This window comes from Arachis hypogaea, chromosome 16, assembly GCF_003086295.3.
Source record: "Arachis hypogaea cultivar Tifrunner chromosome 16, arahy.Tifrunner.gnm2.J5K5, whole genome shotgun sequence".
Classification (NCBI taxonomy): domain Eukaryota; kingdom Viridiplantae; phylum Streptophyta; class Magnoliopsida; order Fabales; family Fabaceae; genus Arachis; species Arachis hypogaea.
The window spans coordinates 140,731,337-140,758,934 of NC_092051.1; the positions used below are offsets into that span (position 1 = coordinate 140,731,337).

The 27,598-nt window shown below is 28.7% G+C and overlaps 3 protein-coding genes across 4 annotated transcripts; 1 reads left to right on the forward strand and 2 right to left on the reverse strand.

The window, feature by feature from the left end:
* Positions 1 to 413: 413 nt before the first annotated feature.
* Positions 414 to 5,017, reverse strand: LOC112757708 (uncharacterized). The gene is made up of 7 exons (XM_072220747.1): positions 5,002 to 5,017; positions 4,102 to 4,572; positions 1,856 to 1,940; positions 1,503 to 1,562; positions 954 to 1,062; positions 810 to 862; positions 414 to 574 (listed from the first exon to the last, which is right to left on the reverse strand). The coding sequence occupies exons 1-3, from the start codon at positions 5,015 to 5,017 to the stop codon at positions 1,891 to 1,893; spliced, it is 537 nt and encodes a 178-aa protein (XP_072076848.1). The 3' UTR covers positions 414 to 574; positions 810 to 862; positions 954 to 1,062; positions 1,503 to 1,562; positions 1,856 to 1,890.
* Positions 5,018 to 13,841: 8,824 nt separating this feature from the next.
* LOC112755361 (uncharacterized) lies at positions 13,842 to 16,528 on the forward strand. 2 transcript variants are annotated; one of them, XM_025803403.3, is made up of 3 exons: positions 13,842 to 14,135; positions 14,221 to 14,352; positions 16,181 to 16,528. In XM_025803403.3, exons 1-3 carry the CDS (start codon positions 14,091 to 14,093, stop codon positions 16,358 to 16,360), a joined length of 357 nt encoding a protein of 118 aa, XP_025659188.1. In that variant the 5' UTR covers positions 13,842 to 14,090; the 3' UTR covers positions 16,361 to 16,528. The 2 variants fall into 2 exon arrangements, with proteins under 2 accessions (XP_025659188.1, XP_025659189.1); XM_025803404.2 differs by having other exon boundaries at positions 13,844 to 14,135; positions 14,218 to 14,352.
* Positions 16,529 to 16,595: 67 nt separating this feature from the next.
* LOC112755360 (GDSL esterase/lipase At1g28600) lies at positions 16,596 to 24,291 on the reverse strand. Its single transcript, XM_025803400.2, has 5 exons — positions 23,868 to 24,291; positions 22,695 to 22,925; positions 20,110 to 20,258; positions 17,784 to 18,057; positions 16,596 to 16,885 (listed from the first exon to the last, which is right to left on the reverse strand). The coding sequence occupies exons 1-5, from the start codon at positions 24,145 to 24,147 to the stop codon at positions 16,650 to 16,652; spliced, it is 1,170 nt and encodes a 389-aa protein (XP_025659185.1). The 5' UTR covers positions 24,148 to 24,291; the 3' UTR covers positions 16,596 to 16,649.
* Positions 24,292 to 27,598: the final 3,307 nt, after the last annotated feature.

The window sequence follows — 27,598 nt, forward strand, 5'->3', positions numbered from 1 at the left end:
TTGTGTCAGTGTGCACTGCAATGAAAACTCTTATGGTTGATGCCTATGCAATCGCGTATTTTCAGAAAAAGCATTTTGAAGATGCACAATCTAGAGTTGCAGATGGGGAGAACAAAGAAAGACATGCAATCGATAAGACGAGAACTTCACTCCTATGGAACATATGGTCATGCATCTGTGTCTGTTTCCATCAGTATGTACTCGAAACTCCTTCGTTATCTGATGATATTACAGGTAACTAACTAATATGGTAATATTAATCAATAATCAATATTAAAAAAAATGATGTTACTAACGTAGAATGTAAGTAGTTTTCTTTTTATTTATCGAGAATATTTTTTTTTAAATAATAAAACAGTGTATTATATTATGTGATTTTACTATCAGCAATGAAATTATTTTTGTAATAATTATTTAAGAAGAATTTGATTTATAAGTATTGGAGATGGGAATTACTTTAGGAGCATCAATGAGTTCACAATCAATAAAACCGTTGATTGCTGCTTGACTTTCCATCAATTCTTTGAGGAGGGCATGTGACTTGACAGAGAAGCGCAATCAATATTTGCTTGACCTGTTAGAAATAACGCAAAAGAATAATGAAGCTAGGATTAGTAAAATTAATCGGACGTTAGCGGAGACGTAGATGAACACTATAACAAATCATATTTTAGTGGCGAATATCACTTATTAAGTGTTCGTAGAGCACACTTCTGTAGGACTAGTTGTTTTTTGATATCATGAAAAACAGAGTGAAAATCTAAGTAAACTGACACATAATAGGATTGCGTTATATACTTATATGCTACCTCTTAGCGTTCTACAAAGCCTGTGCTGTCCAAATCATAGAGCCTAAATGAAACTGCAAGAGAATTGCAAAACCTAAAATATGAGTTTCACAATCGAAATCTACTTTAACCAGAAAAGGGGTTAGAATTGAATCTTCAACTTACAATCAATCTTGTCTTCCAGTGGTGCATTTGGGTGGAAGACATTGAGAGATCGAACAAAGTCATCAAAGTCAATTACTCCCTTCCTCTTAACATCAAATAGATCAAAGATCTGCATGCAGTAAAATTCTAATGTCAAAAGGACATTCAGTTAACTGAAATGACTAATGCATGGAGATACCATGAAAAACAATGAAACTTATTACTAAGTAGCAACTAGCGAAGACTCAAAAAAACACTTATTTCTATATGAAAATTTAAATATGGAGATGCATGTGCCTTTATATCTAAAAGAATACTGACCTCTAACTAAGTGTGTCATCATAAGCATTTATGTTTCAGGTTATTAAAGGGATTAAGAAATTGAGTTTCTTCCGAAAGTATATGGCGATAGAACAATGTCTTCATTAACCTATTTGTATTGCAAATCATCGATTTAACAAAGTACATTTGTGATGCTAGATAGGCATTCACTCATGCATGCAAGAAACCTTAAAAATGAAGGCCTTATTCATAAACCATACGCATGCGGTATGTATACTTGTATAGTACCCGATTGGCAAAGATATTTTCCTTTTTCCTATTATTGAAGATTGCCAATTGAAATTCTTCCTGCAAAGAAAGAACACTGTAATCAAAGAACAGACTATGAAATGAATGTGAAGAACAAATAAAAATAAAAAATATTGGTAATTGTATAAGCAATTCATCATGATACTGTGTGACAGATTCTATTTAAGAAAATGAAAAGCACAAAAAAACAATATAGTATATTGTTGATCATTCATATCAAGAAATAAAAAAAGCATACCAAATATCTCATAATAAAATGAACATCACAAAATAGATGCCATAAATACAGCTATGTTTGAGACTAGGAGGAAAACGCATTTGCTATACGGTACCTTGCTTATTAGATTATCCTCAACAACCGAACTGCTTATGCTCTTAAATAGTTCAAAAAGTGCTTCAACTCTTCACTGACAGTGACTGTGAAACCAAAATTTGCTGTAAGTTTAAACTACTAAACTGGCATGAAAGCTTGAGAAATAGAGATAGAGCCAATTCCATAACAAATATAAAACAAGACGATTCTGTTTTTCAATAACTAATAGACCAGAAGACCGGTAAAGCATATGAACCAACCAATTGGAATTGAAATTTGGAGAGGGAAAACTAAGACTTTTCCTACTAAAGTGGTGACAGGATGGATTGTAAATAACTTGATGCCATAGAAAACGCATGCAGCTATTCTTAATCTTTTCAACCTAGCAAGTAGAAGAGGCTAAAAATATTTTATCTGTGATTTGATTTATATGAAAAATTTCAGAAGGAGAAAGGAAAGTGAAAGGGGAATTGGGGATGGGTTGGAGAAGGGGAAGTCGAAGGAAAAGGGAAAAAGCTTCCGATTGGAGAAGGAGAAGGGAAAGAAGAACTGGGGATGGGAAGGGAAAGGGAATGGTTTACATGATTTGAGTCTGATTCAATTATTCACATCTATTTATCTGTTTCTGTATTGTAAACCATAACTTTGACAAAAATAAAAAATAAAAAATAAAAAAGGGTATATGCTGCTGCCTGGTGGAGTGGTGTTAGAAAGTGAAATACAGTGGCGAGGAGAACAATGCGGGTATGGATGAGGGAGGTGGTGGCAGCTGAAGAAAGTACTGACTATGTGCCTTGAAAGATTTTGATTAAATTATTTTTTTCCCTCTTAATCCTTATTCATTAGTTGAAAAAGTTGAATTTAAAATTATTTGATTGCAGAAAAATATTATTCTAACAATTTATATATTATCGGTTTTTCTTTTATTAATTTTTTAAAATTAAATTATATATTTTTTATTATACATTAAAATAGAAAAGGTATGAAAATTTAATTTTTAATTAGTCAATACTAATTCATTTTAATTTTTTTAATATTTAGTATTTATAATTTAAGAAATAGAATTAAAATTTATAATTTAGGATCTAAAAATTAAAATAATATAATTTTAACCCAAAAAAAAATTTCCTAACATTTTTCATTAAAATATTATTTCCTAATATTAATATGTACAATAAATTATAGATATCTAATCATTATTTTTTTGGTGACTTACAAATTTTTTGGTGACTAGATATCTAATCATTTGAGTAATTTGATAAGCACTTAGCCTTTTAAAAAATAAAAATATTTTTTCTTTTTTGCGAAAGCAACAAAACAAAATATTATTTTTAACATTTCAAACTAGAAATTAATTTTAATACCGTGTTAGTATAAAATAGCTTAATAAAATGATTAATATTTTGGCCCCCCCACCAGGAACCAATCATTAAGCACATAGAGAATAATAATGTAAATATGTAATCACTAATCAAGGTGATGACTAATCACAGTTTGAATGATATTCCAAGCTAGGGATAATGTAGATAAATAATAGATGTTCAGATACAATAGCATATATTACTAAACACTATGTCCACAACTTTTTCTGATGAGTGGCAAGAGCTGCCTGATAAGGTTAGAGAAGTTTGTTTGAAGAAGGACAAAACAGATGTGGTCCACAACTCCACATTAATTATCCGTGAACCAATTTTAGATGCTAAGCCTCCTTCTTTCATCAAAGAAGGAAAATGGTTCAAAGCAATAGTGACTAGTAACTGTGCCATTCCTCTTTAATAGAAACTTGAATAGAAAAAATAAATAAAATCGTATTGCATTTGTTGATAATAAACAAAATCGTTTTCAGACAAGGAAAATTGTGCAAAGTTATTGTTGACCTTAATAAAGTAATAGAAACATGAGTTTTTTTTTAACTGAGTTTTAAAAGAAGTATATAGAAAAGTCGTTTTGCTTCTCCAAAAAGTAATGAAAAAGCACATTGCATCAATTAAATAGTACTAAAAGTTAAACCATAGGAAACATTTCAAGTGTACCAGGGAGTACCGATGTACCAGTTGTTTTAACCGTTGATTTTAATTAATATATATTATATATATTTTTTATAATTCAGATCAACGGTTAAAACAATTAGAGCACCGGTACTCCCGATGCACCTGAAATGTTTCCTAAACTATAACCCAAAAAAATAAAAAGAAAGAATACTTTCATACTAGAAATAATATCTATAAACGGATAAAAAAGAAGTATATATGAATTATAACATACCTTTGAGGTGTTTCTTGTTATGAGATTTTTTCGGGTATGCCCAGTCATAACATTTGTAGCAATAGACTTTACCTACAACCTTAACGACCAGCTGGTGATGGGGGTGGTGGTGATATACAACTGGTGGAGGAGGAGAATTGTAATAGTAAGGTGGAGATTTCACTGGTGGTGGTGGAGACTTGTAGTAATAAGGTGGATGAGGCACAGGAGATGGGGGAGGAGGTGATTTATAGTAGTAAGGCGGAGGAGGAGATGGTGAAGGTGGTGGTGGAGATTTGTAATAGTAAGGTGGAGGCGGAGATGGAGATGGAGGAGGTGACTTGTAGTAGTAAGGCTCCTTAGGTGGGGGTGGAGACTTATAATAGTAAGGTGGGGGAGGAGATGGTGAAGGTGGTGGTGGGGATTTGTAATAGTAAGGTGGCAGGGGAGAGGGGGATGGTGGTGGGGAGAGGGTGAAGGTGGTGGAGGAGACTTATAGTAGTAAGGTGGAGGCGAGAGGGGGAGGGTGGAGGAGGAGACTTGTAGTAGTAGGGTGGCGGGGGAGAGGGTGAGGGTGGTGGGGGAGATTTGTAGTAGTAAGGTGAAGGTGAGGGAGGCGGAGGAGAAAAAACTTATGGCGGAGGACTAGTAAACAAACTTGAATAGAAAAAAGACTTATTATTTCGAACACTCAATAATTGATATGTAGGCATATACGTTTCTACTTTCATAAAAAGAAGGAGTCTGTTGGAATATATATACATATATAGCAAAAAGATAATGCTTTTCCCACTCCATCCATCATCTTTGAATCCTTCTTTGTTAATTCTTACACCAGCAATTAAACGGAAGGTACTTCCCACGCAATAGGTATGTAATTAATTGCAAGGAGGAAGAGAGGATCCATCACAACTAACAAACCAGGCTTATGCGTCATGTATGATATACAATAAGGATTTTATTGCATAATATTATAACAAAGAAGAGAGTAAGGTTCCTGAATAAGGTTTCCCACAATGAACTTTTATGGACATACCATGTGCTGGGGCTTGGAAGGAGGAATGATGATGTCAAATTTAAGGGAAAGAGGAATGGCACGGTTACTAGTTACTATTGCTTTGAACCGTTTTCCTTCTTTGATGAAAGAAGGAGGCTTAGCATCTAAAAAATTGGTTCATGGATTAGTGTGTGTGGACCACATCGAACAGAAACTTCTTTAGTAGTCGTTTGCATGGATTCATAAATCTTTTCTGTTTTCTTCTACAAACTGTTGTTGCATTATTATTTTGATTATTGGCAAACAAACAATTTCTCCTAACACTTTTACAATCCTTGCCTGGTTAAAATGATCTGTCATGGGCTCCTTTTTATTTATGTCAGATGCACTCACAAAAAACAAATTAAAACTTGGAAGTACACGTCCAATGCAAAAGATTGAGAGTACTTTATCAGCTTATAATAATTGGTGTTTATATCTGGAATTCACTTTTCTGTTAAGATGGTTGAGTTTATAATGATCGAAGAAAAAAAATTGAGAGTAGAAGTCGTGTTAAGAACTTAAAATCAGTGTGTAAACTAAGATTGATAAAGTAACTTATAGTTATTCATGAGTAAATACAGCTATACATCATATTTTATATTTTATTTTTTTTATACAAATTTTTAAAATAATTTAAATCAAAATTAAATTTTTATAATGATCAATTAAATAAACTTGAACAACAATCCAATTATAGTTACCACTTATTTTAAGATATGATATTTTTAATCAAATCATAGGTATTACAATAATAATTATTATTACTAACTAAAATTTTATTATTTAAAAGGCTTAAAAGCTTTTCTTATTATTGTACAATTCTATTATAAATTCATCATTTGAATATCTCTTAAATTAACAAAAATCATCTATAATTTTTTAATCAAAAAATTAAAACTAAAATTGTACCAGTGTGTAATAATATTTTTAAAGATTATTTTTTAGTATATTAAATTATATACCTAATAACTAAAAAAATTATTATTTATAGTTATATCTTAAGTTATTATAAGAAATAACAAAAGAATAATGCAAAAATTTGTTTTCATCGGATGAATTATTAAGTTTCTATCACTAAAATTATATAATTATATTCAATATTTTAATATCTTTTATTGATATTGTTGAATTTAAAGAATTAATTATAATTATTGATGATGAATAAATATTATTATTGTTGAATTAATAACCAATTATGTGTGTAACTTAATTTGTTAATGGTGCAGTAATCCGAAAAAAACAAACCGGCCCAATAAGCAAGCTAACAAAGCCCAACAATGGCCAGTAACAATTATTCCTTCATTTAGCAAGGAGACACTCAACAGTCAACAAGCTCACGATCTTTCCTTATCATTCCAACATGATGAATTGCAAAACCATACGGCAGAAGATCCTTAAGATCATTGCTATTCGCAGGATCAATGTGAGCGCAAACAACAAAAAGTACTTGTAATAGATTTCTTTTAATATTTTGTTTCCTTTTTATATGTATGATTTTCAACCTGTTACGTGTTCACAATACTAATAATAGGATGATATATGTTGAAAAACAAAAAAATGTTGCATTTTAAAAATGTTATTTTTCAAATTTATTATGATTTCGTTTCTTGTATTTCTTATTAATGATATTAATGTGTAGCCAACTAACTATAGTTCCGAGAATCAAATTGAGCTTACTAATTTGATCCGATTTAAAGTAAAATTAAAATTAATGGTCAATGAATCAACTAAAAATAAAATAAAAAATTGATAAATTGATCGAACTAATTTGACTTTTTAACGATTAACATATTTAAAATAATAAAATATAATTTTTTTTAAAATATATATTATAAATAAATATATTAATTCATTTTTTTGTTTGCACCAGGGTATCTATCGGGCCGAAAGCCCAATAACTAATCCTTCGGGTACTGCAAAGTGGGCGACCCTCCCAAACAAGCAAGCTCCATTTCCATCTTCCAGTGAGTATCGAACCCGAAAGAGATGGTTAAGGAACACATACCCTCGTCCATCTGTACTAACTCTATTTGTACATTAGGCAAAAAAAAAAAAAAAAACACCTACGTTTACAATGAGAGAATATCTAAAACCTACCAAAAATATCAAAAAATCATACAAACGCAGCAAAAAAACATATAAAATTATCAAGGAGAAATATTCAAAACCTAATAATAGATGTATTCAAAAATATCAAAAAACATTTAAAATATAGCCAAAAAAACATCCGAACACTGCCAAAAAAAATTCTGAACTCTAACAAACGAGAAACATTTAAAATCATTTTGAGAATATCCAAAACATACCAAATAAAAAAAAATCCAAAACTCTTGTGAAAGAAATATACAAAATCTAATAAAAAAGTATTTAAATTAGGGTGTACGCGGATCAGATCGGATTGGATATGGCCGAAAATTCGATCTGATCTGCACAATTTTTATCGGATCGGATATCGGAGATATCCGCATAATTGAACTTTTTCTTTTTAATCATATTTCTAGGTAAAAAATTCAATAAAAATATTTCTTTCACACTTTTAAACTTATTTATTCCTAAAATATTTTTAATCAAACTTTTCTAAATCGCAAAAGTAAAATAATACAATATATGAATAATAATTACTAACTAAAACATACAAACAAGTAAATATAATACCAAACACATATATATTTATTTATTTATAATTATTATTGTGCGGATCTGCGAATCCGCGAATCGGATATGCAGATATCCGCAATTTTCGGATCGAATGCGGATATTTATTGTGAATCTGCAGATACGATCCGATCTATGAACACCCTTAATTTGAATTCATGAATATGATGAAGAGGAAAAAGAGTAACATCCTCAGAATTCTCTTTTAAGAGAAGGATAATTCACAGATACAACTTCTAAATTAATGAAATTTGAATTTCCTTCATTGTTTGGGGAAGCCATTCATGATGGACAATTGACGAGGATCAAAACGCGGTGACGAGGATGATGAACGATGACAATATCTGTGTAAAAAAATGATAAGAAAGAAGCACACAATGCTGCAATTTTGATGATGAATAGAGAACACAAAATTAAAGATGATTTGACAATTAGTAGCATTAATTCTGCTGCAGAATCAACGTGTTTAACATTGCGATGAAGACAACAACGTGCTGAAATAGACGTGCAAAATGACGGCACAACATGCTGGCAAGGAGAGGGCACAACACCATGGCAAGGAAGGGAGCACAACACCCTTTTTGCAATCAAGAAAGAGTGAGACGGAATAGGAAAGGCGCGATTTTTTTTTTTTTACACAATTAGAATTAAACTAGTTTTATTCATTTAAAATTAAATTAAAAAAATAGCTAATTTATTACATAGTTGGTAGGATGAAAAGGTGGTTGCTTATACTTTTTTTTATTACAAATCACTTACAATACCCATTTTATAGCGGATTTTTTTAAATAAATAAAATAAATAATTTATTTATTAATATAAGTAATTTGTAGCGTTTTTATGAATTTACGTTTTATTATTTATCTTATTTACAGTGTAAACAAAATAACAATGTGTATATTTCATTTACACTGTACATGAATAAGACACGATATATTTAATGTAATTATCTGTTTACAGTGTAAATGAAATATACACATTTGTTGAGTTTGAAAAACTAAGATGATCATCAAACATTATTAATTAATTATTTTATTTGATGAATTTGGTTTGTGTGTAGGAAAGAAAATTAATTTTTATCTTGGCCCATTTATTGCAAGTCCAGTTTGACCATAAACAAGTTTAGCCTATACAGATTTATTTCAAATCATGTAGCTGAACTTTAAAAGGATAGTGAAACCAATTGGTCTAAGGAACAAATGTCTAAAACTCAAGTTAACACTCTCTTTGGTCAAACTCCATCACAAATACTTGATCTAAAACTTAGTGGCTGAAATTTGAGAAAGAAAAGACAAGCCCAATCACAAGCCCATGAAATAAAATTGATGAATTAAAAGGAAGAGAACTAAAGTTGCCCAAAGCCTTTAAGAACCCATACGGTGATCACAAAATCAAAGGGTCCCACTTTGCAAAGTTATCATTCTTTGTTAATGGAAGTAAAAAATTCAATTGAGTTTAATTTCATTAAAAATAAGCTTCCATTATTACACCCTTGGTAACTCAAACTCCAAATTTAATTTAATTTAATTTGCATTGATGGCTTCCATTGAAAGTTTCTCCCTTCTCTCTCCTCTCTCTCTTTCGGTCACGTCTATCATAAAAAAAAGATAGAAGAAAAATGAAGCCTCAGAAAAAAGGCTATGAAGAAAGGCTCAGAAAGATATTTTCTATAAAAGGAAAGATTTAAAGGAAGGTCTCAAAGATTTCTTTGTCATGGAAGGAAAAGAAGGACTCGGTTCATGAAGCAAATCTATCTTGAAGGCACAGCGAAGATTTATTTCCGTTTTTGTTCCACCAAGAAGAAAATAGCCTCTGAATCCCTAGAGGAAAAGAAGCAAAAATAGAAAATTTGAAGCTGTCTTGGGTCAGAACCTCATCAACAGTCAGAATTAAAACTTGGAGCCAAAGCAAGAAAGCATGACTCAGATTCAATATTCTTGAAGAAAAAGGTTGAAAGAGAAGATTGAAGATATGGTTGCATGTTTGATTTGGTCACTGCTTCTACCCTCTCTCTCCTCTGTCACGCCGTTGTTGCATGTGTATTGGGAGAAGAGAACCAACATGTGTTGAGGAAGGTTTCAAGCCCTAGAAGCTTCACTCCTCTATAATAGGGGTGAACGGCCAAGGATTGGAGCAAGGAGTGAGAGCACACGTTTGGGTTCCTATAGCTCTTTGAGCTATTTATTCTTCTCCTTCATGACTTTCATTGAATATTTCTTTTTCTCAATTTAGTCTGTCTGTGTTTCATCAGTAAAAGACAAAATGTGAGGTTTTGTAAGTAAAAGCCAACGAGTGAAAAAAGGTAGAGAGTTAAAGAAAAAGCCATAATTATCCCAGAAATTATTTGTATGTATTTTTGTTTTGTTGTCATGATCCTGAGGGGATTCCCTTGCAAGTTGAGTTAGCATTTTGCGGTTGAAAGCTAAGTTTGAGTCCTAGTCAAGTTCAGGTTGGATTAGAATTTATACTTATTCCCTGACAAGTTGGGTGAGCACTTTGCTGTTGAAAGTTAGGATGAGACCTAGTCAAGTTCATGTTGGGTTAGAATCTGGACTTGTCCCAGATTGGATTAGGTAGATCCTAGGGAGAATTGGTGAATGTAATTCTGTTGAAAGATAGTAAAATTCCGTCACTGTTGTGATGGAAAATGGATGTAGGCTGCATTGCACTTAGCAGCCGAACCAGGATACATCTTGGTGTGATTCTCTCTTCTCTGGTTCGTTTCTGTTTCTGTTACTTAGGAGACAAAATTAAAATGTCTCTCAACTTGTTACAAGACAAAAGTGAAAATATCTTCTGAAGTCTGTTGAAAAAGTAAAAGGAATACTCAGTAGAAAAAGGAAGCTAAGATTCAACCCCCTTCTCTTAGCCACTGATTACCATCAACATTGTTATTTCGTTTATATTATAAACGAAATAAATGATAAGTTATGACATTTACATTATAAACGAGATATAGTACAACAAAATTTCAGCAGCTATTAAAGGATCTGCAACCATTTGTATTCTTCACAAACATTTCACTTCTTCTTCTCCTCCGCTTTTCTTCCAAAAATTAAGAGAAAATGTCTAGTATATATGTGATTGTAAGTATGTATCATAATTGTCATATGAGAAACAGTGCCACTAAAGTAAAATTTGAGTGTGATAATATCATTCTATTGCACATTCGGAGATTAAGTTCTTTGTTCAAGCTAAAGAGTCTAATATTGAGAAGCATTGGTACTAGAGGGAGTAAAGAGATTGGAAGAGTTGGATATAGGTTGTTAGTACTGATGGGAAATAAAGTTTTTCAGTTTTGTCTTTTTTGACTCTATGGCGATGAGCATGTGTGCCTCATGTTTGACCTCCATGGGAGAATCATGACGGAACAAGTGATGGAGCTTTTCGCGGAGGTTGGTAATGTTGGTGGCGGTAGATCTGGTACTCAAATTTTGTGCAGGATGACCCACCTCTTGCACCACCATCGATACACTGTGCTAGTCCAGTGGAAGACATGGGCGTGGACGGTGAGGAATCCGATGAGTAGTATGTAGCCGATAGCAACGATAGTGGTTCTTCTGAAGATGATGATGAGGAGGAGGAATTTGTACCAGAGACTTCAGTCGATGCATCAGTTCAGTATCTTCTTCCTGCGCTGTGCACCCAATTTTGGCTTTATCAACTGTACCCAGTCATTATCATACATTGGATCTGGACATGATGCACGAGAAAACTCTATTTTTCAATATGAGGGGATACAATTACAACATATTCGGTAGTGTGGAGTTCAAGGTTGACCACAGATTCAAAAACAGAGAGACAGTAATGCAAGGTGTGAAGAATTACAGCATTCGCAGAAGTGATGAGTACCGAGTTGTGGAGTCGGATCGATTAAAGTACCATGTCCATTGCCGGCAATTTGCATCAGGATGTCCTTGGAGTATCCATGTTGTCCTCCGGCAGAATCTCGGATATTGGCGAGTAGAGTTTAATTGTGTGTTATATTCTTATTTATCATATTTATTTTGGTTATAAATGCCTACCATGTATATTTTATTTCGTTAGGGAGGTGCGTAAATTTGAAGGTGCGGATACCTATTTAGCACCACCATGTCTTAGAATCATCAACAGTTGGATAGCAACCTTATATGTAGTGTCATCCTGATTCTGATATAGTCCAATCCATTAGTTAGTATACCTGTTTTACAAGGTGCAGTTAGGCAAAGCTATCACTTCAAACTCTCATACAAAAAGGTCTAGATGATGAAACAAAAAGCAATTGTACAGATATACAGTGATTGGGAGGAGTCATACAATAAGGTGTCGAGACTGCTCCAAGCATTGCAAAGTTGTTGCCTCGAAACAATATGTGATTTCAGGGTCGTACCGTACTATGATGTGCACTTGGTGGTCCGCAACTATAACAAATTTGATAAGGTATTCTGGGCTTTTTCTGCCTGTGTGGAGGCTTTCAAGCATTGCAAGCTCTTCGTCTCCGTTGATGACACACATCTGTATGGCAAATATCGCGGTGTGTTGCTTATCGGAGTGACACAAGACAATAACAGTAATATCCTTCCTGTGGCGTTTGCAATTGTTGAGTCTGAGGCTACAGATCCTAGTCGTTCTTCCTTACAAACTTGAGACGACATGTGACACTGCAAGAAGGCCTGTTGATTATATCTGATAAATCCCAAGCAATCAAGGCTGCACTGAGAGCCAACGATAGTGGTTGGAACCCTTCTAGAGCGTTCCATGCTTATTGTGTCAGGCACATGGCCGTGAACTTCATGTCTTGTTTCAAATCTACCAAAGCAAGCGATATCTCATAAATGTTGCTTATAGTCCAAGTAAGGTGGGGTATGAGTGGTACATGAATGCATTGAGAGGTTTGTCGTGTGAGATGACAGACTGGGCTAGTAGATTCAAAAAGAAATTATGGTTACAACACTGTGACGGCGGTCGCCGATTTGGGCATATGACAACGCACCTCTCTAAGTGCATGAATGTAGTACTTAAGGGTATGCGTTATTTATCGATTTTAGCAATCGTGTAATGTACTTACGAGAGGTTACAACAGTTGTTCGTCAGAAAGGGCGGAGAGGCACAAACACAATTGGCCGCGGAAAATCAATTTCCTCAGTGACGGGTAGCCGCCGTTGAGAAGATCAGGGAGGGGATCTCGAAGATGTGTGTTACGCACTATGGCAGGAGGGCTTCAGTGTTTGTGGTAGAGGAGTTAAATCCTTTCGAGGGTTGGTCTCAAGGTTCATTCCGTATTCGGTTGAATGCGGGCGCATGTGATTGTAATCTCTTCCAATCACTCCATTTCTCATGTCACCATGCACTTGCCGCCTGTACTGCTGCAAGTGTTAAGTGGGGAACATATGTTCATCCGGTAAGGCAAGAGGCTGTGTTCAAGGTGTATGAAGTGGAGCTCCCATCGATACCAGACGAGAAGCTGTGGCTGGAGTGGTACAGGACACGATTGCGTCCTAATCCATCCATACGCAGAAAAGCAACTGGGCCACCAGTTTTCACAAGGTTTCGTATTGAGATGGATAAAGGAAAGCGCCAAGAAAAATGGTATGAGTTATGTAGGCAAACCGAACATACTCAGAGAAGCGATTCCCAACAAGTAGGATATTTTATTTTTTAAATTTAAATCAATCCAATTCGATTTATAATTTAATCTAAAAAATTTTATGTACTCTTTTTTAGTACTAATTGATCAAACATATCTATTTTAATTTTTTTTACTAATTTTTTTTAGTACTAATTGCATGTTAAAAATTTGAATTATTAATATTATTTTAATCGCAAATTTTTTTATAATGATACATATATCTCGTTTAAACTGAAAACGAGATATATATTTTTTTCCAAACTACAAATATCGCATTTATAAACAAAATACGTATAAGTCAAATTAATTATCTCGTTAACGGTATAAACTAGATACATTTATAATTATTTCAATGTAAATGAGATAAGTCAAATTACATATATTTCGATAAATAAAATAATTGAATTATTTATTTGAAAAAAAATCCCTATTATTATTATTTTATTTTATTCGTGTTCAGAAAAATTGAAACCACGGTCTTACACTCTCAACGTCCCACCATAATTAAAAATTAAAAATAAATAAATAAAAAGAAGAAAGAAAGAGAGAAAGAAAAATCAGATTTTTCTGGCCCTGGGCTATCCATTTTGCTTCTTCTAGCTCGAACATCGGCACCGCGAATTCAGGACTTCACATAAACCTGAAAAGAAGAACAAAACAGAATAGAAAAGTAAGAAAGAAAAATAGCCCTTTGTTGGAGTCCAGAGAATGGCAATGGCGTCATGGAACAGTAGCCTTGGTTCGTATCAAAAGGTAACCATAATCTGATTTGTAATTTTTCCCCATGGATATAACTTTTGAGACTTGTCAATTTACCATATTCTCCTCTTTTCAGCAGACGATGGCGTTTGAGATTTCGTGCAGGAAGAGAGACAGAGAAAGAGACAGAGAACGGGGTAGCATCCATCCGTACAAAGTGGTTGAGATTACTCCTCCGCCCAAATGTCTTGGCGTTCGTTGCCTTCCTCCTGTAAGTGCCCACCCCCTCTAAAGTGGTTGAGTAATTCTTTCTACTAGGATTATTAATTATTATAATTTATATATAATATCTTTACCGTAAACCACTGTTTTTAAGAATTGATGAATTCTATGTGACCTTTTATTGTGATGTCTAAATTGTGTAACTTATTTTTAAAAATAAACAATAAAATGTTTAAAGTAAAAATAAAATATTTAAAATTTATTAAATATTATTTATTTATCTTTTTTAATAAGTTGGGTACAATATAATAGCACCATAGCATTCACCGACAGAATAACACCCTTATAGAATAAGTTGGTGTGACAATTTGTGTAGCATTTTTTATGAATGTTTGGTGTGCCCTGCAACCCTACATGAGATTTTTTTACTAGGTTTGCTGTGTTGGGTTTGGTAGTAGATAAGAGACAAATTGTTTCTGGCGCTGTGCAGTTTTCACCGGTATTTGGACTATTTTGTTGGAGCTTAATGCTCAAACTTTCAATGACAGGTTTTTAACAAGCATACTTTATGGGTTAGGATTATATGGTGCAAAGCTCATGAAGTCAAGTTGAGAAATTTGAAAGTTTTGTTTTATAGATAAATCTTTTAGTTTCTTTGCTTTTGTATAGGCGAATCCTTATCCCCCTGTCCTACTTATTGAAATTCTTCTTTTTCTCAAAAAGAAGAAAAGTTGGTCTGATAGAAAGAAAATTGAAAACCTGGTGATCACTGCCAAGTAGAAACTATTGTGGCTGAATTCTGTTTCTGTATTGATAGTTCTTGCAGAAGAAGAAATCATGTGCTGTTCAAAACTATTTCCGAAGCCGTGTAGACAGTTATGTGCTGTCATGATTAAAATCTACCTTATGAGACTTTGCTCAGAGAGTTGTGCTGTTGGAAATTGGAATCACTTCTAATAATTCCCATTCTAAGCCGTTAAGGTAAGAGTTAGGATAGTTGCTACTCGAAGTTTAACTGTCAATTATACTCCCACCTTTTTATAAAAGGTCTAGCAACAAGTTCATCAAAGACACTACTAGCATGATGTTTATCCAGTTAGGCTTGGATGATAGTGAATTAGTAAGAGCCAAAATTAACACCGGATGCGGTGATGACGAATAATGGAGTGAATTCAAGCATCATGAATGCCCCTTTGACAATGTTAGAAAAGTGCACAGTGCACACCATGGTCACATGGTTTAGGGAGGATGCTAGGATGAAGAGTCCGTCCTTGGTTGAGGGGCACAAGGTGTGATGTGCCATGGTAGATACTAGAGCAAGTGTCGATGATATTTATTGGGCAGCCATTAGGATGCTTGGCATCCTGAATGAGTGCTCATGAACTAGATATGTGATAAGTGAGTCCAATAAAGAATTTGTAAGATATCCCTAGGGTAGCATTGGATAACTGGTATATGTTTGCTTAAGTTTTAAAATAAACTTTAATTTCTGATCGTCAGAGATTTAAATGTTGACAATTCAATATATGAAAGATGTAAACTAATTTGATACTCATCAATGATTGAGCTAGTTTGCAAAACTATCCAAGAAACTATCCAGTTTGGTACTTTTGTCGAACTAACCAAATCCTTGATATTTATCGAATTAATTTACATCTTTTGTGGTTAAAAATTAAAATGATTCACACGGTCTTTTCTTTTTCATGAAAACAGATATGACAATCAGATTTGGATATATTAAATTACTCCCAATTAGGACCTATTAAAATTGTTAATCTACTATGAATGGTTGAAAAGTTCCTCGAGAAATGGCACATGCAATTTAAATTGGTGCATAACATAATGTTTTCCAACTTCTTTGTTACCCCAAAAAGCAGAACCTGCAGTGTGGGGAGAGTGTGACAATTGAAGGACAAGGGTATACAATTTCAGCAGTAACACATCGCTATCAGCTTCGGAAGGGAAAATACGAACCAAGCGAGAAAAGGCTTGATGTTTTGTCCACTGGAAGATACTTAGTAAATCTTTATTTGGAAAATTTGTTAGAACAATCTTGATTAGTGCATGTTTTCAAGTTCTATTTTATTAGTTTCAATATGTAATTCCTTGGCTGTGTGTTATAATTAATATTAACAAACAAATTTGATTCAATATGTAAATTTTATTATTTCTTGTAACGAACCTTTTCTTAATGTGAGCATATCCCTAATACACGTTTATCTTAATACATATGTGGAAGGCTTTTAACAAACTATATATCTTTATGATTTTAGACTGACTGAAACAGTAAAATAAATACAACGAAATCTATTTGATTAATTTCTTTGGATGATAACATAGATCATACTATATTTCTGAATTATGTACGCATGAAAGATCAAGTTTAGGATTAGTAAATGGTCCATTGAATAAACCTTGGGCAATCAATTTATATGCTGCCTCAGTAAGATGCCATCCATCCCAAGGAATGTATTGAGATGGATCAACACAAGCTATGACCCCTGGGCTGCCACAATGCAAATCAGTAGGATGGTTTACATCTGTCAGCGGACAACATGCACTTGAAATTGGGTTTGTAATACCTGAATTTTCATCATCAAGAAATAAATTACATACCCTAAAATAATCTTCATTCCATTTTAAACCTAATGTGAAATCTGTTTATTTATAATTTATAATTATACCATAACAGAAATTTAATTTTCATGCATTCTTGTGGTAAAAATAATATACACCTAGTCATGTACTATTACAACATAAAAAACATAATTTGGTTTATATTTTTATTTTTAAAATTTTGTGAAAAAGAAAAAGAAAATAAAAAAGTATTGTTTTTACTTTTTTTTTCTTACAATTTTCTAAAAATAAAAAACACTGTAAATGAAAACAAAAATTAAAAACATAAATCAAATACACTTTAATTATCTCTTTATAAGTTAGGGTTGGTTTGGGCGCTATTTTTAAAAAAGATATTTTTTTAAATGATATTTTTTTAAATAATCTTTTACAAAAGTAGAAATAATTTTATATTTAGATATCTCATGTAAAAATATTTTTTTATCTATCAATTATGTTTAGATAAAATAAGATAAAAGTACTTTTTTGTATATTTATTATGTGAAAAATATTTTTTTAAGAAAAAAGATCTTTTAAACAAATATGTAAATTGTAACTTTTCAAAAAAGATTTTTTTTTTTTATTTTTTTAGTACTTTTACTTTTATTATTAGAAATTTGTCAAACACATACACTAAAAAAATAAAAAAAAAATTATTGCAAAAAAATTCTTTTTTATCAATTTAATGACACCCAAACAAGCACTTATTAATGAATAATATCATTTAAATAAGTGATAACTAATCAGTATCATAATATCATTCTTATTTTTTTAGTTATCATTCTACACATAATTTTTTTGAATTTTTGTATATATAAATAAAAAAATAAAATAACATTATCAAAAATAGAGAGTAGTTCATACCAAATTGTGTTGGAGAACGATATAATCTTAAGGCAGAATTGTAATAATCTGCATAGATGATAGTTGTAGTGGGATGAAGCAGTCGAAGTCGATTAAGTTCGGCATAAAGCATGTCGTTATAGTACTGAGCAAACTTGTTTAACCACTTTAGACAACCAGCTTCATCATATTCACTCTTATTTGAACTTTGAAACATTGTCAAATACTTGAAGTTGCACCCAATAGGAAAGTTTCCTGGTACCACCAGAGTTTGTGCTCCCACCTCGATCAATTTCTGAAAATGAATTATTTGAACGCTTAAACATTGTTGATTGTTCGCATGGATAATGATTTTGAAAGATTTTGTTAACCTGGTATGTTTAAGTTCCTAAATAGAGGGATTTTATCATTTTAATTAAATTTACTTTTTTATTCTTGTTAAATTATTGTATGCATTACTATTTATCATTTTATTTCTAATATTATAGTACAGTATGAAATTGTAAAAATATATAATAAATCGTACAATCCTCTCTTCTTTTTTTTATTTCAAATTCATGAAAAAAATAGTTAAATATTTAAGACATTCTTTCGTTCATATTTTGATAAAGAATCTATTTAAGAAACCAACTCTTTTTTTTTTTATTAATTCTTTGGCAAACAGGAAAGAGAAGAGTAAGAGAGAAACACAACATTGACAAAATTTTGGTTTAAAGAATTTAGATTTCAAACTTTTTTTTTTCTTATGAATAATGGTAATGATATAATTTTATATTGTTTGAATTAGATCAAATAAATTCAATTCTTAAAATATATTTTTTTTTGTTTTATTAATTTGATATTTTCTAAAATATTGTAAAAGCATATATATAAATAAGTCAAGCAAAAACTGTGATGGTATATAGACACAAAAAGTCAACCACAATATAAAAATACAAAATTATTTTATATTTAATTTTTTAATCAAATTTCATATATAATATAAATAAATTAGATTTACATTTAAAAATATAAATAAAAATATAAAAAATAAAATTGGCAGTTACTTTATGGAAAATTTTATTATTCTACTATAAAATATTAATTATTTTATATAGTAGTTGATTATTTCATTATAAAGATATATAAAAATATATACATAGTAACTAGGGCAAATCACCATAATAAATCAAGGAGAACAAAAATTTACACAAATCCGCCAAACTAGATTCTGGTTTAAAAATCTACCAAAGCACGTTTCTATGTAGTTCGAAACAGTGCAATTCAAACTCCAAATTCATATAATTCGAATCATGTTTATTCGAACTACGTTGATATGCACACATCCATGTAATTCGAATCCATCTTTTAAGTCATTTTTTAAAAAATTATTTTGTATAGAATAAAATATATTTTTTAATTGTTTTGTATGGAATAAAATATTTTTTTTAATTTTTAAATTAAAATTGACTATGTAGATAATTTTATTTAAAATTTGAGTACATGCCCATATATTTACCTAAGTCATTAGAACATTACAAATTTTTATAGAACTCCTAATATTTTTTAAGCCATTTTTTTAAAATTGTTTTGCATAGAATAAAATATTTTTTGTAGTATAATTTAAATAAATTTATTAAAAAAATTTGTTAAAAAATATTCATGAGCTATTAAAAATGGACAAAAGAGTATTGTATGGAATTCGAATTGATAACTCATTAATATTTTAAAAAAGTCTCGTAATTAAATATTTTGTTAACTTTTTTTTAATGTATGAAATAAATATATATTTTTTTAATTTTTAAATTATTAATTTTTTAATAAATTATTAATTTTTTAACAGCATAATTCAAATTATACTATGAATAATTCGAATCAGTCAAATTCGAATTACTTAAAATTACGTGCTAGGGAGTAATTCGAATCACTCTTATTCGAATTACTATTAGTGTATAATTCGAATAAGATGGATTCGAATTACATGGGTGTGTGCATGTCAACGTAGTTTGAATTAACATAATTCGAATTATATGAATTTGGAGTTCGAATTACACTGTTTCAAACTACATAAAAACGTATTTTAGTGGATTCTTGAACCAGACTCTGGTTTAACAGATTTGTGTAAAATTTTGTTCTCCTTAGTTTATTATAGTGATTTGCCCTAGTAACTATTTATTGAGTTTTTTTTATATTTTGTTATTCAAATTCTTATTTCTGACTTATAACTTTATAACATATCTCTCAAATTATGTATATAACACTTGCAAAGAATTTGAAAGGGTCCTCCCTGACGCCTGACCTGCTAGTAACTGAAAATCAAATGAGCCATTCAAATGTACTTGTATAAAAAAATAAAAAAAAATCTTACATTGATAGCTGAAGAGATTTCATTAATCACGAGGGGCACATATTTTCTGATTTCTTTTATATTCTTATGTATTCTGAGAGGATGGTTGAAATCGTTTCCACCAATCTCTCCCACAAGAAACAAAGAGCTCCCAAGAATTTCTTTCAACCCTGTAAGTCAAACCAAAGTTTTATGACTCACTATTAGTGTTAGATGTGAATAAAATCAACTCATGAATCAGCTCAAATTCGACTAGTTAAGAGTTTAATAACCTAAATTTATGAGTTGGTGAGTTAAATTTAAATCTAAAATTGAACTCATAAATTAAATAAGTCGAGTTTAAATTTGAATAAACTCAACTCATTAACTCGTGAGGTACCTCGATTATATATATATATATTATTAATACATATATCTTATAAATATTTAATCTATATTTTTAATATTATATATATACATATGAAATAATAATAATAATAATAATAATAATAATAATAATAATAATAATATATATTAATAATTTTAATTATTTAAATTTTTATATTTATTTTTTATATATATTTTTAATATAGGACATAAATAAAAAATTTATAATTTATTGATAGATAAATAATATATAAAATTAATTTTTTTAAATATTTTTTAAAATATATAAGTTATAATTTATTGATATAAAATTATAAATTATGTTTCTATTATTTGAGTCAGCTCGTGAACTTTCGGTGAGTCGAGATTAAGCTTAAAAATTAGGCTAAATTGTTAATAAGTCGAACCGTAAAGTAAGCTCAATTTTTGTAAGTCAAACTTAATCTTAGTCCAACTCAACTCACTTCCAACTCCACTCATCATAACTTGTTATTATTGCTTTAATTCACTCTTGACTCTACCATAAAGCTTCTTATTTTGTCTCATGCTTAATTTTCAATTTAAAAATTATGCACAATAATAAAATTTAGCACATATAATCAATTAAACCATGTTATTTTTGTTAAAATTAGATCAGTCAAATTAATTTAATCAAAAAAATAGTGAATCAAATCTTAAAATGATCTAAATTAATATTATTTTTTATAAAAAATAACTACAATATCCTTATTACAGAAAATAATTAAAATACTTCTATTATCTAAAATACTCCTAACCCTATCATGGCAAGAAGTAAAGGGTTAAAATTTAGAATTCTCAAAATTAATATATATAATAGGAATATTTTGGTCATTTTTTATAATAAAGATATTGTAGTTATTTTTTATAAAAAATAATATTAATTTAGACAGTTTAAGATTTAATTTACTATTTTTTCAGGTAAATTAATTTATTTGGTCTAATTTTGACAAAAATAATACGATTTAATCAATTATATGTAGAGTAAAGTATCGTTTTTGTCCCCAACGTTTGGGGTAAGTCTTATTTATGTCCCTAACGTTTAAATCGTCTTATTTGTATCCCTAACGTTTATAAAAGTGATTCAATGTTATCCTACGATCAATTATACTAACAAATTAGATTATATTTTTCAATTATTCTCACTTGGATGTATTCATTATCAATTAGGTCTCACTTAGATGTGTTCGATTTTAATATTATACCAATTATTTGTGTTTAAATTCAATTATGTCCCTAGAAAAGTGAATTATGTAAATGTTGTAGGAATTAGTTTCAACTTTTGATGAGTTATTTTTCAGAGTGGATCACCGATTTTATCCCAAACATTTATATTCTAACTTCAAGAGATTTTTAAAACTCAAACTAAAGCGTTCATGATGTGTAATTGACAGCAAGATAACATTGAATCACGTTTACAAACGTTAGGAATACAAATAAGACGATTTAAACGTTAGAGACACGAATAGAATTTACCCCAAACGTTGGGAACAAAAATAATACTTTACTCTTATATGTATTAAATTTTAATTACTAAAAAATATCTTTAAAAAAAATATTTTAGACGTTTTTATCTAGCTTCTTTGATAAAATACTAAGCTAATACTAGTAATAGATTTTTTTTTTATTTTTTTTATATGTATGATTATTGATTTTCATCAACCTGTTACCTGTTCATAATACTAATAATAAGACGATATATGTCGAAAAACAAAAAAAAATGTCGCGTTTTAAAAATGTTATTTTTCAAATTTATAATGATTCCATTTCTTGCATTTCTTATTAAATAATATTAATATATATGTAGTCAACTAGCCATAGTTCTTCTAACAACCGAATTGAACCTACTAGTTCGATATTAAATTGATTCGATTTAAACTAAAATATGGTTGTCAGTGAATTAGTTAAAAATAAAAAAAAATGATAAATCGATTGAACATGGTTAACAGATTTAAGATAATAAAATATAAAAAAATTTAAAATATATATTATAAATAAATATAGAGTTGAATCCATAAAAAGTTTATAAGCCAGCAACTTTTGTATTTTTTTGCAAGCACTTAACCATCAAAACAAAAGTGAGTGATTTTCCACCATTAAATGTAATCTCACACCATTAAAAACATTATTGATGACCAATTGATAGTTACAAAATACCAAAATTGCTGCCCCTAACATTCCCCGTTGAATCCAACTAAGTTGAAGGAAAGAAAGTAGTTTACCTGAAGAAGAGTTAGAGAGAGAAGGGAGCAAGTTGATGAACCAATCTAACTGTACACTTAGGGTATAGTTGGTTGAAGCAAATATACCCTTGTCTCTAAAGAAGCTAGAATCCAAGGCAGTGGCACCCCCAACAGCAAAATTCACTCCCTCCAATAATGGATTCCAATCTTTTATTTTACCGCTCTTGATTCCCAGGTATGGTTTCACCAGCGGAATCCCCATTTCCTCAGCTACCAACAATGAATGAAAGAGGAACATATATTGGTAATAAGAGGAATCAACACACAATCCGTAGAGTACAAAAATTTTAAGAGTTATTACCCTACGAAAAATTGTTAGAGAGAATAACAAAAATCCTTTATCAACAACAAAGACATTCTATTCAATGCATTTCTTATTCTCTTTCTTTAGTTGATTCAAAAATGCAATGATCCCACTCATTTCTATTTGAAGTTGGAAAACGATCAATCCTTTGTCCCCTTCTGAAACTATGACGTTCGGTAATGGTCATTGGTGGTTTTGTGACAATTCTTCTCTTATGAATTAGAACGATGTCGTTTTAGGGGGTGGTCTATTATTTAACGTTTTATGTAGCCAATTGTTAACGGAAATTGTTACCATATTAATAGAATGACAAACATGATTAATCTTTTAGAGATTAATTTGATTAAAAAAATTATTCAAAAATAATTCTTGGTGCAAAGCCTTAAAGTGCATCCCTGGTCCTTGGCATGAAAAAGCTTTTAGTATGCTAAAATGTAAAAACTGAAAAAAGTTGCTTCTAATAATAAAAGATCAAGCATGATATGGTATAATATATTAAAATATAAAATATATATTATAAATAAATTAAATTATATATATTTATATATAAATATATAAAGTTTGGGTAGTTAATATTTTTAATATGTAAATAGTATTTAGATAAATAAATTATGATTTAAAAAATACCAAAAAGAGAAAATAAAAATAAATTTTTTATTTTTTAATTATTTGATAAAATATAATTTTTTATTTTATATTTTTTAAATAAAACTAAAAAATATATTAAAGAATATTAAATAATAAAAAATTATATTTTACTAAACAATTAAAAAATAATTAAAAAAATTAAAAATATCCATTCCAAAAAAAAAAAAAAAACAAACGAGATAGGGAGATACCGGTATTACCAATGAAATCAATGATGAGACGGCCATCCGACCATCTTCCAGTTGGGTGATGAAAGTAGGTTTCTCCGTATGGAAGATTTAATGACGGAATTATCTCTGACGCCTGAGGGAGAGTGGAAGCGCCGTATAAGGTGTTTCCGGTGTCCGCAAGGGAATCTCCGAAGCTGTACACTCTTTTGTAACACCGCCGGCTTGAACTGCTGCTTGAAATGGACCCACCTGCACCCTCCTCAAGAAGAAGAAGAAGAAGAAAGATCCATACTGTCAGAAACCAAGCCATGAATATCAGACGGTTTCAACTGTCAACAACTCAACTAACTCACTCACTCTTCATGCAAACTCATTAACGAATTGCTTCAAAATCAACGAGGGAGAATGGGGTTATATATAGCTAGGAAAATAAATATACTACAGAATTTGCATCTTCTCAATTTTAAATTTTTATTTTAAAAGATAAAGTTAAATCTCTCATTATTAAATATTTTTTATATTTTTTTAATTTCATCTATTAAATAAATAATAATAAATTATACTTTATTTTTTAAAATAAATTTTAAAAATTTAAAAATTTAAATTTTATATTATATATATATTAAAATTAATTATTAATATAAAAATAAATTAAAATATACGTATATTATTTAAAAAAATATTAATACTTAATTTTAATAACTAATTTTAATATATAAATAATATTTTTAATAGAAAAACAACATAGATCCACACTCCACGTTGCATAAAACAAACAAAAAAAACGTTATCTGCATTATCATATTATTAATTAATTAATGAATGGCCGCTGTGCTGTATCTGCTCAAATGGATAATTGTAGCAACCAGCAAGACAGGCAAAGATACTATATACGAAATACACTTACAGACACCATAAATATACGAGAACCCGACACTTAAATAAAAAACTGGTATATGTATCTGTACTCTTCGCACGGAATAATATAAAAAATATATAAAGTATTTTTTTAATTTTTTAAATAAAAAAATATATAGTAAATTTTATTATAAAAAGTTTATAAAGTTAATTAAATTTAAAGCTTTATTATTTTTAATATTAAAAATAATAAAATTAATAATTAATAATTTTAGTTATTTTCAAAATATAATAATTATTCATTAATAATAATATATAATTTGTGATTAAATTAAAATATTTATATTAGAATTTTATCTTTTTAAAGATTTTTTGAAATAACGTTAATGGATAAATTTGTAAATATTTTTTTATGATTTATGAGTAAAATTTTAAACTATTTTATTATTATGTTAAAATCAATTTAAACAAGTAAATCTAATATAAAATAAAATTGTCTTTGAATTTTTTTTATTATTATTATAGTAAAAAAATATTATGAAAAACTATTTTTTGTTAAAATCTATTTAGAATTATTTTATATTATATTATTATATTTATTTTTAAAATTAAAGTAATATGACCAATATTGTTATCGTTTAAAATATACTAATATATTTTATCTATTCTTGAGTTAAAGTAATTATATTTGTACCTGAAAATAATTTTATATTTTTTTGTTAGTTTAAATACTTACCAAAAATGTTAAAAATAAAATAAATGCACAATATCATATCACAATGTTAGTAGACTTATTAGTTCAAAAAGTAATTTATAATATTTTTTTTTATTTTAAGATAGATAATAAAAATTTACTAAAATAAATAGATAAAATATAATTTATACTTATCCTTTATACATAACCACTATTATATTGTATATAATTATGCCTAATCTTTATAAAAGGAAGGTAAGCCAAAAAGACAAAAAAAAAAAAAGATATATAACACTCTTCATCAATGTTATTTCATTACTCAATCTCCCAAATTAAAAATAAAATTAAGTCCATAATGAATATAATTTAAATATTGAAAAGACACCACATGTGAAGAATTATGATAAATTATAACTTATATGGAATTAAAATAATCAAATTTATAATAAAAATATAAAAACTCAAATAAATAAAAATAAAATAAAAGAGATAGAAAAATTAGAGTACAATAATGAATAATAACATTTTATAGTTTATAAAAATATTAAAGAGTAAAAATAAATTAATAATGCATCACGGGAAGGAAAAAATATTACCAAATAAAAGAAAATCTAATAAAAAATGAATTTTTCTTTTAGCATATATGATATTTTATAGTGAATAAGTTATAAAATAAAAAAATAGATAAAATAAAAGAGAAAGAAATAAAATTTTGTTTTTTAAAGAAATTAAAACAATATTCATGATCATATAATTGATGGTCAACATATAAGACAATAAATTATAAGAAAATATTAATAGAAATATTAGATTTAATATTAAAATAAAAATAAATATATGAACAATGAATAAATATATGAAATTTAAGATTAAAAAAAAATAAAGAGAACTTTTTGGTAAATAACTAATCAAATATTAATATGACAATAAATTAATTATAATGAATAAATAAAGTAAGTTAAATAAATATCTTAGAAATATGCAATATATAAATTATAATACTTTTAAATATAATTAATCAAAATACATAAGATGAAAAAAATTAATATAAATTAAAACAAAATCAATTTATTTATTTCAGTCAAATTAAATAATTAATATAATTAATTAGTTATAATTAACGTGATCAAACCAAATATTAAATAATTTGATATTTATCTCAATAAAATCAAATAAATGATTAATTATGACATTCTTAAAAAATAAAAATCATTAATAAAAATATACAAGACAAAAAAATTAATACAAATTAAAATAAAATTTATTTATTTATTTTAGTTAAATCAAATAATTAATATATTTAATTAGTTATAGTCAATGTGGTATAATAAAATATTAAATAATTTGATATTTATTTTAATCAAATAATTAATTAATTAACACATTTAAATAAATAAATAATACTTTAAAAAATATGACATGTCAGCAATTCTATTAATTAAAAAAGTTCAATTTTAATAACATATAATAGATTGATAGATTGTGGTTTAAATGGATTTTGTTTTTATAAAATATTTTTTTAATTATTTTAAGTATATACTAAAATTAGTTACTAATATAAAATATATATTAAAATATAAAATATATATTAAAAATAAGTTAAACTATATATATACTTATACATAAATACATGATGACTAATTTTTGAAATTAATTTTAGTGCACAAATAATAGTTTTTTTTGTTTACTTTGTATAATATTTCTTTTGGTTTTGGTCTAATAAAATTTAAAAGAGTTTAATTTTAATTCCAGTTAGTTTTAAATATTAATGTGATAAATTATGTGGCAAGTCATGTTACATTTAACTTGTGATGTAAGCGCTTAATGTATAAAAGAAACTAATGCAAGAAATTAAAACGATCAAAAACATTTTAAATTTTTCTCGATCACAATCAAAAGAAAAATTTTACAGGAAACAAAACAATAAAATAAGAATTTTATAGACACGAAATTAATGGTTGAGAATAAAAAAATAATTAGCTTAATTAAATTTTATTGAACAAAAATAAAAAAGATTACAGGGACCAAAACTAGAAAATAAATATTTTATAAGACCAAAATTTTAACTAAGCCAAAATTGTGAGATACAATATGACTTGTATAATATATAACATTTTAATTAAATTATCTATGATGAAATAATTGTGCAGTATATACTAAAGTGTCCATCCCTAAATTTCTGAAAATAAAAATAACTCATATTTATAAG

Excerpts from the sequence above, each read along its gene's own strand:
- LOC112757708 (XM_072220747.1), bottom strand. Across the intron at positions 1,941-4,101 it reads TAACAAGAAACACCTCAAAG|TCACTGTCAGTGAAGAGTTG; the intron begins GTATGTTATAAT and ends TTGGTTTCACAG.
- LOC112755361 (XM_025803404.2), top strand. The coding sequence starts at position 14,091 with ATGGCAATGGCGTCATGGAACAGTAGCCTTGGTTCGTATCAAAAG. Across the intron at positions 14,136-14,217 it reads GCCTTGGTTCGTATCAAAAG|CAGACGATGGCGTTTGAGAT; the intron begins GTAACCATAATC and ends TCCTCTTTTCAG. Across the intron at positions 14,353-16,180 it reads GCGTTCGTTGCCTTCCTCCT|AACCTGCAGTGTGGGGAGAG; the intron begins GTAAGTGCCCAC and ends CCCAAAAAGCAG.
- LOC112755360 (XM_025803400.2), bottom strand. The coding sequence starts at position 24,147 with ATGGCTTGGTTTCTGACAGTATGGATCTTTCTTCTTCTTCTTCTTCTT. Across the intron at positions 18,058-20,109 it reads AAATCTCTTCAGCTATCAAT|AAATTGATCGAGGTGGGAGC; the intron begins GTAAGATTTTTT and ends ATTCATTTTCAG. Across the intron at positions 16,886-17,783 it reads TCGTTCTCCAACACAATTTG|GTATTACAAACCCAATTTCA; the intron begins GTATGAACTACT and ends ATGAAAATTCAG.